The 13,349-nt window shown below is 44.0% G+C and overlaps 1 protein-coding gene across 1 annotated transcript in view; it reads right to left on the reverse strand.

Moving 5' to 3' along the window:
* The window catches only part of LOC119168086 (putative 4-coumarate--CoA ligase 2), a 76,098-nt gene that overhangs the window by 43,186 nt on the left and 19,563 nt on the right, over nt 1–13,349 (reverse strand). Inside the window, exons 4-6 of the mRNA XM_075866116.1 lie at nt 5,344–5,549; nt 3,857–4,025; nt 1,856–2,131 (exon numbers count right to left, since the gene is read on the reverse strand). Of these exons, the coding sequence (XP_075722231.1) occupies nt 1,856–2,131; nt 3,857–4,025; nt 5,344–5,549 (651 nt within the window). The remainder of the gene's footprint in view (nt 1–1,855; nt 2,132–3,856; nt 4,026–5,343; nt 5,550–13,349) is intronic.

Genomic DNA, 13,349 nt, shown 5'->3' on the forward strand with positions numbered 1-13,349 from the left:
TGGAGCTAAAATTGCTCAGAATAGGGGGGATGCTAGAGGACAAGCATTTTATTCCGACTTTTTAGAAATTTTTTTTGCAAGCAGGAAACAAGTCCTTTTAGGCGGTCACTGTCAAGGTAGTTGAAGCTAAACCACTTCGAAAAAGTGATTTCAGAAGCCTCTACGAATGCGAAGAGCTTCTCCGAACGGCTTTTCCATAGGCATCTGCACAAAAGGAGCATAGGGGGTGGGCGTCTTCCCCCCTCCTGTCACCTGGAAGGGGGGCGCTAAATCTGCTCTATACATTGACTAGGTGGCGGGGCAATCATTGATCACCTAAAATGAGGGCGCAAAATCTGCCTCATACACTGAATTAAGAAGAAAGCGGGGGGTGGGGGGCACTGTAATGGACCTTCGACCCCCCCACACCCGTGAACGGCAAGCACACCTATGGGCTTACCCATCTCGGACAATTTCACCATTAACAGTATGCTCAAACTGCCGGGAGATGTACGTCTCGTCGAAGTGAAGCTCGCACACAGCCAAGTTGTGTTGAAGCAGCTTGTTTTCGCCACTGCGTAAACAGAGCTTCGTCCTTTAGAATGCCGAATAACGCTTGCTTTTTTTTAGCTTACTTGTACCCTGTAGTGCACCCCGCGTCGAAGCAAAGACTTTCTTTTCGTGCCTAGAGATGGCATACAGAAGCATTGGTGTCAGAGTGCCAGCGCAATAAAAAGAAAACGAGGACAAACGCGCCTGACGAAACAGTCGGAAACGTGAAAACAACGTATAAACAACTGCGCGTGACCCCACGCGGCTCCTCCGCAGAGGCTTCAGTGCGCAACGTAGGCACCGCTTACCTCTCATCCCACTTCCCTATTCTAGTCATTGCAATGCATTTCCGATGGAGGCGGAAATGTTGTAGGCTCGTGTGCTCAGATTTGGGTGCACGTTAAAGAACCCCAGGTGGTCTAAATTTCCGGAGCCCTCCACTACGGCGTCTCTCATAATCATATGGTGGTTTTGGGACGTTAAACCCCACATATCAATCAATCAATTAGTCATTGCAATGACTCGAACGGCGCGAGCTGAAAGACTAGCGACACCTGTCATAGGAACGGGGAAAGATAAATTGCGCTAGGCTCGCGAGGGGGGAAAAGAGGCATCACGGGACGTAAGGCGTTTATAGAAGAAGACCGCGTTCACGAAGGAAGCTGCAGTGATATTCGTATGAATCGTCAATAAACCTGTTTCTTTTCTACCAGTGTTGTGTAGCCGACCATATTCACAGTACGTTTTTTTTCTTCATTAAACGTGCAACTACAAATTATCGTTGAGTTGCGCCGGTGATAGAGAAACATTTCCGATAATAATCTGCTGCATAAAATGTTTGGATGAACGCTCATATTCAGCCAAATTTTTGAGTGTGCTTTTTCTTTTTATCTACGCCATTCGTCGTGCAATTTCTGCCATGGCCGAAGTCCAATAAAATTTGGGCAGGAACCGTAGTATCACACACATCTTCAGACATTGCAAGTGCACTGTAAAGTGCAAATGTAGTGGTAGCCGATTTCAAGAACGAGTTGCAAGCAAGGTAACTCCAGGCTCGATTCGCAAAGTCATAAATGTCAATAACCTTCTGCAAAAACGTGCAACATTGCACCTGGGCCTAAACCGAGCGTCACTGCAAGAGCGAACACATCGTTGTGTGTCTTTGTCATTGTTACCTCCATGAATAAGTGTATCGCTGGTAGCAATATTATCTAGCTGTGGTACAGAGCGACACCTTTTCTTATCAAGCACTGCAAAGCAATATCACGACAGAAGCCGTACATGCAAGTCACATGTTGGTGTTCATACCATCTTCACTCCTTACCTTGAGCTCAACCATGGGTGCTGGAAAGCCAACGTTTCCGGATGAAATTTCCCCCTTTGGGGGCGAACACAAAACACCACAGGATTCAGACATGCCATAGTGGTTCCGCAGCGAGTGGACGCCATCAAAGGCAGCGAGAATCTTCCTGGCAAATGTGTCTGTTAAAACTGTGCCACCCACATTGATTGTCTTGATGGATGGTAGCTTCGTTCCAGTCCGTAACATGTCTGCCAAGTAAAAGTGCAGCCGTGTGGGAACTGATGCTAATGTTGTCACCTGGAAGGGTGTAATTAAATCTCAACCTGACGGTACCACGATTTTTACACGATGTTTGGGGCGATTGGCATAAAGACGTAAAACAGATTCTCACGTACGTTCAATTCTTCGGTATGCGAACTGAACAACGTTGTTTTTGAAAAATCATACGACTATCATATAAACATTGCAGATACTGAAGCTTTATTGATTACGCAACGTGCAATAAATTGCTTGATTGATTAGCCCAGACCTTATAGTACTTGTAAAGATATTTGATGCGCGTTACATCAAGGCCGTATATTGTGCCTTATTTTTTTTTTGTAGTTCCTGCGGAAAAAGCTTCAGTCGGTCAATTTATAACACAATAGTCTTTTCTCTATGTGCACAATCGGCTACTACTCTGCGCTGCTTTTGCAGAAGCAATATTACATCGTCATAGAATACTTCGCAGCATGCTAGACGCTCAGCATAGAATAGTGTTATATGTCGAGGAAGGAAACTTCACCGGTAGTCATGTTTGGCTTGTGTGCTCTGACCGAAAACGCACGTGGTTGAAATCGGCAACATTTTCAGTGGCACTTGGTGCTATACTCACTGACCCCGCATTATTACCTCACACTTGACATTTCTCTTTGCTAGGAAATGTCATATCTGCCTTTTCACAGCAAAATTAAGGTGACCCTTAATATAGGAGATTTCTTATTTTTGCATTACCTATGCAAACATTGATGTCGAATTTGCTAATAACAATGATTTCTAGGCTTATAATAAACATCACGACAGCCATTGAGAGCAATGATACTAGACATTTTAATTGTTAACAGAAATTAACACAGTTCTTAGTTCTACCTAAATGCCTTGCAATCAAATTCCATGGAGAGTGACACTGGTGCCGCCGTAAGTGACAGGTAATCGTGTACAAGACTGACATTGCTTACATTTTATATCTCACTGTTGGACTCACACTTTTTGACGGCTAAAACACTCCGTTGTGATAGCCAATCCCTGTGGCTTTTCATATTTCATGCATTATTAGGATGGGCGTAGCTTAAAGTGTTTCTCTCGGTTTCCGCTATGCCATTCGACTGCGTAGTGTTCGCATGAAAGAGAAGGTGTTGGTTGGATTTATATAATTTGGCTATGAGTAATACTCGTAGATATGCTGCTATAGAAGGCATGAAACAAGCGATCAGTCACTTTCGTTTTGGACCTGTAGTGATTATTGTGCGAATATGTGCTTCACTACATGTAGTGAATATAAGCGAGAATGCATGACAATGTTAAGTGCCACGTGGCCCTATTCTGTTAAGACATATGCCATTCGTCTCTAGAAAGCGTCTGGAAGCGTATGTCGTATTTTGTTGCACTAAGCAAATAATATAGACAATAGAGTGCACCTTGGCGACAACCTCATAACTTCACTATCGCGAGCTTGAGTCTTGAATTCTTTGCCACTCGAAAATAAAGTTCAGTGAAGAAATGCCTTATATTGAACGGTATACGGAACATGAATGCACGGTTATTATACGAATCCTAATTTTTATAGAGCAGTGTTACAGGACTCTCGAAAATAATCATTGCATTCATGTTTTTGCTTCTATCTTATGACAAAGTTTAAAAATGACCATACTACCACACTTCTATGAGACTACTCAGTTCGCTCCTTAAGTGAATCTCTCGACCGTAGGCACGCGGCTCAAAATATCTATTGCTACGAAGCAATTTATAGCTTCAAAGACATACCTTGTACTTGTTGACGTAATACACAAATTGTTCGAATGTCAGTCCAGGTTTTACTATGACGCATGTGGCTCCTGCGCAAGCAGCTACTGGGATAAACATAAAACCCGACGCATATGTTATTGGATACCAGGCGAGGAGGACATCTTCAGGCTGGTAGCTGACCAGGACCCTACAATAGCAGTAAGAAATGGTGGCTCATAATTACTGGCTTGACAGACAATTATGCGTTGCACACTTAAGGCGAGTTGCTGGACGAGTTCGTAGCTCATATTAGAACGCTGGTGCGCAAAAGAGCAGCAACAGTAAAAGAAGATGCAGTGTCCATGCTCTTTCCTTTCGTGTTATCACTCTTCTACGCCCTAACTATCTGAAATGCGTTATGGCATACAATCAATGAATTAAAGCCTTTAATGTCTCGTGAGACCAGAATTCTTTAACTCTCATGAGACGACAGTGTCGCCATTACGCCAATGACTTGTCATACTCGGACGTCCTCATGAAACTTTGGTCTCCTAATTAAAAGTGAGCCAATAAGAAAGTAGAACTTCACTTAGTGAGGCTCAGCAGCCTTCAAGGAGGACTAAAGAGTCCACCCAGAAAACTAAAATCATTTAGGAATAGTAGGTTTTGAACTTCTGAAAAAAATCACGCAATAACTATGAGGCACACACAGAGGAGGCCTCTGTTAACTGCAACCACATGTGGTGTGGACGAGCGCGGAAGCGTGAAATGATAAAATATAGAGTGTTATAATCGGCTTACCACTGACCCGCAGAGCTAAATATTCACATTACTGTGATCGCAGCACTGCTGCTGTTCACCACAAAAAGCCATCAAAATTTCCAACGCGTTGACTTTCTACGCATGAATGAATAATAATTACAGCACATTCTCTTCTCCGCATTCGTGTTCCTATATGTGCTTTTCATACTCGGGTCGTCTAGGTCAATTGATGCTTAGAAAGGAACATATTCAAGAATGCAGTGATGAGTACCGACCAGCTCTGCTTCAGTGTTATAGCATGGGACACTTGGAATCCTGTAATCCGCATGACATGTATTCAGGGGAATCATTACTTTGTCAGCAGTCCAGTCACAAATAAGTACTTCAAGCAAAGGTCAAACAGCCGTGGTAGCCTAGCACCTATACGCTATCACACTGTAAGTGTTGAGGCAGCGGGTATGATTTTCAACCAGTGTGTCGATAGTGCGAAAACACAAGAACGCCCGTGTTTTAAGGTTTATGACGGAACTTCGGGTTTTCAAAATTGTTCCGGTAGTTTCTACTCTGAATGCATCATATTTATGTCGTGCATTTCGTACGCCGAACCCGGGAACATACAATCATAATTACTATAAAAATATTTTTCATCCTACTATTTGCAGCTTCCAGAGTACACAAGCACAGATTAAGACACATCAGTGCATTATGAGTGTTTATCATTGTTCTAACTATACGTTCAAACTGAAAGTATAAACGATACGCACTTTGTCAAGTGCATGTTTGCCACCAAGCTGTAATGTGATATCTCCATTCCTTTGGCGTGACCCGTCGTCCCAGACGAGTAAAAGACAGCAAGCGTGGTCCCCTTAGGGTCTTCAATGTGCACCTCTTTGAAGTCATCGTCATCATGTTCAACGAAAGCGGACACAGACACAAAGCCAGGAATAGAGTCACCAATTATGAACAAGCCCTGGAAAATACAAACAACACCATATGCAAGGCATCACACACAAAAAAAACTCGAAAGCAATCTGCAAGTATTTTCGCAGAGAATCGCGGATACTTGGTGGCTGCAGCTGAAGATCTGACTGTCTGATAATATCTTCTAGCATAAAGAATGGCAAACCGTATTATATTCATTCATAGACACCAAGAAGAGTACACTTGCCACGTAAGGCGGGTTCCGCTTCTCAAGAATCTAGAACATGGCTAGATATCGCCACCGCCAACTATATAGCTGCCTAACAAACTAAGAATGACACAGCATGAATGGCATTAGACTTACGTGATGGTGGCGTAATGTTTTATCACACCAAGCTTTGAAAGGAGGGCTAGCTGTTCGCGAGTATCCATTGCCAAAGCATAGCAAGTGGGAGTGCGTAAACATTACCCTAATTATGACTTCGACGCTGATGAAATGATACTGTCAGATGAGCCTTTCCTTTGAAAATCTTCTGTGGCCTTGGTACAATAAATGAAGACATTATTTCGTCATGTGAGCTTACAATTATTTTGTTCCTTAACCCGTGACTTTGCGGCATGTCACCTTTACATATTATCTGCTTGAATCAGTCCAGATGGTCCTGCGGGTACACTAGGGTATTCTACTCAGAGTCGCTGATGTGATCCTGCGATCAAGCATTTCTGCTTTATCAGACGACTATATCACATGTCGTCATTACCTAGCGTGGGGCGATTACTCCACTTTCGAGTTGCGCAGACAAGCCGGCATGATGTCTGCGCTCTGAAACGTATTCTAAAAGGCCTCGTCTTCGCTCGCATTTGCTAAATATACAGGAATACAATTAGCCAGCGTGCAGCATGAAGCTGAAATTCCATCAATGCGACATGGATCGTAGCAGACTGTATCAAGGAAAAAAACGCCAGGCCTGTGTTGATCGCGCAGCACTGTCACAGCAGAAGCTAGAAGACAGGGCTATAACAGTCTTTTTTTCAACACATTTGGGTAGATGCTGCAAGCACACTTGCAAGGTACCCGTTACGCCATTATACAGTGCGTAAAGAGCATGCATTCACTGTGCCGTCTTTCGTCATTCTTCGGAGAAGCGTGGTGTCCGCTTAACATTTGCAACGAATTTTGTGTGAACGTAGTTGTTCCTGCAGTGGCTGGTGACGATAAAGAATGAAGCCTGAAGTGGGTAGGTGCCACAGTCAATAGGTGATGAAAAACAAGGTTCTGTATAGGGTTGGAGCATTGGACACACACTCTTACGCAATTAGCATTATGTGACGCCTACTGTTTCTTTGCTGTTCTAAAATGCTTTATTACTCATATTAACACGATTCCTTTCTCATCATCAAGCATACCTAAAGCAAGTTTGCGAATGAGTCGCAAGCACCAGCGCGGCTCGGCAGTAAAATACTCAGCTGGCATGCAGTAGACCCGGGTTCAAATTCCGTTATGTCCTTGTTTCTCCTTTGAGTTTTTTTTCCTATTTCATGCGACAGTGGTTACCAACTGCATGACGATTCAAACGTCTGCTAGTCTTGAGAAAAGTGGAACATTGGTCCTAACCTCTGAGAGTTCTAGCATTTGCAGTTCACATGAAGCACCACAAAATGACTTTCACGTCAATATGAGGTGCCCTTCACACGCTTTTGCTTCAGAGTACTTCAGCTAAATTCTCATCTTCACAAATCAGGATTTTCAATAACTAACCTAAGTGCAATTTGCAATAAACCGGAAACAATAGATCACTTCCTTCTCACATGCCGCTGATCGTCTCACTCCGCCAAATAACTCTCGAGGGACCTATCGGTATGCTGGAGTTAGCATTTTCTACATTCACCGTTTTATTGTCTGGAGAGAGTGAGTTCTGTCCACTCTACCTAAATTCTTTCAGGACCCGGAAGGACACATAGTAGTGGTACCAGAAGTTGAATTGAAGTATTTGTCTTCCTTTTTTTTTTGCTACTATTAACGTCTGGCTTGTCGAATCCTTTTGACTTTCCTCACTGTCGTTATTTATTTTTTTATTTTTTGTACGTTATTATTCATCTCGTTTTTATCTGATTTCTCATTCTTTCAACAAGCATTGCATCTGCTATAAGGTACAGTGTGCCATTCCTTCTTGTGGCGTGCCCCGTGCTCTCATATGAGTTTTTGCCGTAGGACGATTCTTATGCTATGGTGACCTGGTGAACGTTTTAAAGACGATAGTCTTTCTTGCGTACCTTCGACGCAAAAATTTTGGTCTGTCTGTCTGTCCACTCTTAACGGTACCGGGTACTTAAAATTTTGGAGTTTCTCAAAATTAACTAGAGGGCACTCTGGCGCGGCGATCGTTCAGCGACCATGGGAATGATGGGTAGTACACACATTTGCCTAGTCTTCGTAGTTGCGGGTGGCGAATCGTACTTGCTGCTTTGTTTATTGCTGTGTTTCGGTTTTGTTTTGAAAGAAAGATTGAATCCTTTTGAACATCGTGAGCCGATTTGGAAAGTAAGTCTAAATAAATAAAGCGGTGAAGCGCAACCACTGAACGTTTGCTAACACTTGTTTCGTAAGAAAACAGCTCCAAGCCACACGAACACACACGGAGCCAAAAGGAGGCCAGAAGTACGATGATTAGACAAATATGTGTACTATCCATCATTTTCATGCTTGCTGAAGCACCGTGCGTTGCAGCTCCCATAGACACTAGCGCCGAGTTCCCTCTAGTAAGTATTGCGGAAAACTCTACGCTTAAAACGACACCAGCGGATATCCTAAACGACCGACACAATCAGCAGCATCCACCAATGCTGCTCAAGCTTCAGCGTTCATACTTATGCGCTTGTCAATTAGAAAGCAATTATTGCGCATCTTTGAGGTACCATAACAACACGTATATATTCTGAATGTTGTAGGCCCGTGTTCTCAGCTTTGGGTGCACGTTAAAGAACCCCAGGTGGTCTAAATTTCCGGAGCCCTCCTCTACGGCGTCTCTCATAATCATATGGTGGTTTTGGGACGTTAAACCCCACAAATCAATCAATGTATGTGCGTCTTTTACTAGAAAAGGCATGCATAAGTTATTTTAGTACCATAGCATTTATCACGTGGCGCTGACCACGCAACGCTTGCACGAAAAGAGAAGTGTTTCCAACGCTTTGCTTAGACGACACGGTGGAGGCACCTACACGTCCCCTTGCGTTCTACACCATATCACTTCTGAGACGGGCGCGCACACCCGTCTCAGAGCCGCGCGTTCCGTTTTCCAAGATAACTGCCAGATAGCGTTCATGTCTCACGTGTGACGTGACTTGGTGCACTCGTTCCCCTTTGCTTCACGCTCGAGGCACTCTAACGCAGTGCCTCCGGAATAGCATTCACCAATTTTCTTGCGCAGAACATCAAATAAACGTTTTGTTTATTCTTTTCAGACCCAGCACTATCTGCTTTCGACGACATTTGCAAATTAACATGTAGATACAGGGCAGATTTTTTTTGTAGTTGCGCAGAAGAGTTAGGGGTAGGTTTGCCGCCACAGTAGTTCGCAATTCGTTGCAATCAGGTCTTATTTTAAATACTAAACGCCTATTAACATTCCGCTGCATCAGTGGTAGCAATAGGGACATCAAAGTTTTCGCTGAACAAGGAGGCACTAGCTTGCTTCCGACCACTCTATCTGAATTGTTCAAACAGCGGTTGCTGTATTGAAACAAACGTTTGAAATTAACTTCTGCATAAGCGGCAATCAATTCTAATATGAGTAAAGCAGGCAAAATGTTAACTACAAACGCTGGTGAGTGGTGAGGATAGCTGGCTTCCAGTTTTTTCGTTTACGTTCGCTACAATCGGATTCTTTGCCTTCGAGCCCACTAATTTTCTCTCGGTGGTTTGTTCTTTTTTTCATGAAGTAATACGGGGGGGGGGGGGGGGGGGGGTACCTGTACAACTTTACAACAAAAGCTGTTATGAGATCACTTTACGGGTCACGCGCAGTTGTTGTCCGCCACCAACGCCTCTGCTGCATCAGTAACCACATCGCGCGGAAATAGAAAAAAAAAACATTGACACAGGGGGGCTTGAACCCGAATCCACTGAGTGCCAGCTCAATATTCTACCACTGAAGTGCTCGTAGCTTGACAAACTTGCCTTAGGCAGGCATGATTTAGCACCAGTGGCACAGTGGGGCTAGAACCCAGGCCCGTTGGGTGCCAGCTCAGAACTATACCACTGAGCTATGCCGGTGCTTGTGACTTGTCAAATTTGCCTTAGGCAAAGTTGATGTCAGGAAAGCAATCGCGTTAATACAAATTAAAAAGCGTTTTACAGCAGCGAAAGAACAAGCAGTCGTCGTACAGCGCGAATAGCGTAACGAGTGGGCCATCTATTGCTTCAAACCAACACGAAAGCCAGTTATTGTTCCCCTATTAACTTTGGCGCATACCCACTTCAGCCATAATTCCTCAGCGTCGTCATTCACTGCATGGACAATTGGCACAAAATTCCTAGGAAGTGTTGAGCGGATACCACGCTTCTCAGAAGAATGACGAAAAATCACATATCGAATGCCAGCCAACTATCCAAAAGTTTATTATTAATGCACTAGTGGGTACCAGGCAAGTGTGCTTGCCGTAATTATGAAATGATTGTTTTCAAAAGGCTCTGAAAAGTCACTATTCTGGCTTTCGCTGTGACTGTGCTGTGTCTATACTAACCAGGCCTGGCGTTTTTTTTTTTTTTTTGTGTCGAGAATTTTTCCTTCTTGCGCACAGCGCATAAACAGACAAAGGGACGTGACAAGCAACAAAGACAAGCGCTTTTACGTCCTGCATGTCTTTTTACGCTGTACGCAAGTTTAATATTGTTGCACACATGAACGAAGACAACGAAGACTAAGATGAGCATGCTTCCCAATAGGGGTTAGAAAGAAAGAGTTGGGTGATTTGTGGGGTTTAGCATCCCGAAACCACCATAAGATTATGAGAGACGCCGTAGTGGAGGGCTCTGTAAATTTCGACCACATGGGGTTCTTTAACGTGCACAGAAATCTAAGCGCATGGGCCTACAACATTTCCGCCTCCATCGGAAATGCAGCCGCCGCAGCCGGGATTCAAACCCGCGACCTGCGGATCAGCAGCCGAGTACCTTAGCCACTAGACCACCGCGGTGGGGCTTAGAAAGAAAGAACTGGATCAGGAAGATATCTTACTAGTTAGCGATAATGAGGGTTAAATCTCCAAGATTCACCTTCATTCCTAACAAAGGTTACCAATGTAAAATATGAAACAATATGAAATAAACATTCTTCTAAACAATATGGAATATTAACTAGTGCCTACAGACATCCTGCTTTCCTCTCAGTCCACAACAATACAAGCCGCTGTGAGGCAGTTGCCCTCCGATCTAGGCCGATGCTACCGCGACATTGGTACCACAGTATTGCCGCTGCGAACTGGTTACCTTCATGTTGAATTGGGCACCTAATGACAGAAGAACGGCAACTTATATTCGTTGTTCTCAAAAACGTTCAATAACGTTCTTGTAACCTCAGTGTTTAAGTTCGTAAAAGTAGTGCTTCCATGCGAATTAAACATGAGCCAGAGCGTTTGTGAACGCGCAGGTTCACATGGTTCAAAATGTAGACGCGGTAATATACTAGATATACAGGTGATGACATTTCCTATGGCTAAACACTTATAGACTTTCTCGTCACTTGAATGCTCTAATTGGCATAAAATGGCAAAATGAAGGTGCAATCTGCAAATAATGCTGAAGCAGGACAAATAGCATGCCTTTTTTTATGACCTCGTCACGTGCTTTCACCGTTCAATAACTAAGACGAGGAATTTTGCAGCAGAAATACGCGAATTGTTTGCAAGCGGGGGCGTCCGCATGTTAAAGGACACAAGAAACCATGTTAGTCTTGTTGTGCCTAACCCAAGCAAACAAAAATCTGGACGCCGAATATTTGTTCATAAGCCTTGCCACAAAGCCACAGCGTGAATCAGGATTCAAATTGCGAAGCATTTCTTAGCGAACTTCGGGGACATTGAGCGTATCTATCTATCTATCTATCTATCTATCTATCTATCTATCTATCTATCTATCTATCTATCTATCTATCTATCTATCTATCTATCTATCTATCTATCTATCTATCTATCTATCTATCTATCTATCTATCTATCTATCTCTCTATCTATCTATCTATCTATCTAGCCGTCTACCACTTTTAGCTCTCCTGGCTGTTTAGGTAATGGTATCAATATTAAACTTGGTATGGCATAACATGACTGTATGACGAGCGCAACTGACTAGTCATAACATGAAAACCATGATATGTATGTGATGAATATCTTGATTTACATTTCATGGTCCTGCTGCTCTTACCCCCGAATGCAGAGATGTTACTTGGCTCACGACTTCAACTTAACTTGAGCAAGTCAGCATGAAGCAAGCAGCGGACTTGAAAACGCCCAAGCCAGCCTTCACGTTTCATAGATGCACAGGCTGTCTTGCTTGGTCAAGTCAAGAACGAGCATGAAAGCAGAAACACGCTGCTCGCCTGCTAACGAGGGTAATAATGAAGTTGTTCGCGTAAGCCATGCATTACAGCAAAAAATACCATACGTTCTAAACTGTAAAAACAAAGGGCCACAAGCATATTCTTGCCACTTTACGGCTGACGAGCGGCACGTGGTGCCTGCCGCCACAGCGATGCGCAGTGTTGCTTCTGTAAAGCGTTCGTTGCCCGCTGGTTTTAGTGGCCACCCAAATGCAGCGCGTTTCTCCACGGTTGCTTGTTTGGAGGCGAAACAAACATCGCTTTGGGTTCTTTCGTCGTTTTTTTTTTTTTCAATCGAACGCCACGGCAACTATTTGTGCTGACTTGGCTCATGATGTGATGCAATTTTCACGGTATTTGCCTTTCTGTTCACCTGTGTGCATGCTTGTAGTGTGCTAGGTCGCTGTTATATATGAAAAAAAAACAAGTTCTGGAAACAAATGTGATTCGTATCCTTTTGTTGAGCTTGGTAAACAAGAGAAAAAGCGGGGGTCAGGACATTGCCCTCAGCAGAATTTTGTCTTGCGGGGTGCAGCAGTGTCTCGCTGCATGATGGTAAAGGTGATAAAAAAAAATCGTGATAGGGGCACCTCTTTTTTATGTTTGTAGAGTTTTACGTAGCGTTGTGCTACAAACGATGCCTTTCTGAGCAAGAAACAGCACCCTAGACGGGAAGAAAGGATAGACGAGACACACAGACACAGCGCCGAGTCAATTTTGTACCGAAAAAAGACGGAAAATGTCGTCGTGTTTTAGAAAAAAAACAGAAATAGCCTTTGCGGTTACGAAACACTTCGGCATCGTCACTATACCGGGGCTTTTATTACGCACGTGTGTGTAGTCGACACAACCTGTAACACCAGGGAACTCAGCAACTTCATAAAAGTCCCGCACAACTACAAAAAGTGCTGCCGGTTGCGGAAAGCGCACCAGCATCGCGTACAGGCGCTTTGCGACGAGTAGCGTAACTTTTCCTACTGCACGGCAAACTGTCGACTACGGAATGCGGACGAGATTCCCGGTGACTGTTTGGAATGTGCCAGCGCCGTAAAACCTGAGAGCCATCAGTAGCTGTAACACTTGAGGCACAGGGTGTCTTCGGTTGTCCTCACTTTCACGGAGCAGCAACACATCCAGCAGCTGCCGCACGGCGTACTTCGTGAATCTGTATCGAGCGTGGAATGGTTCCTCGTCGTACAACTCCATCGGATTTCCTCGGTCACGTAAAGCGGGTCCAAGAATCTTTGGCAGGC

Source organism: Rhipicephalus microplus, chromosome 6 (assembly GCF_043290135.1).
Source record: "Rhipicephalus microplus isolate Deutch F79 chromosome 6, USDA_Rmic, whole genome shotgun sequence".
Taxonomy (NCBI): Eukaryota; Metazoa; Arthropoda; class Arachnida; order Ixodida; family Ixodidae; genus Rhipicephalus; species Rhipicephalus microplus.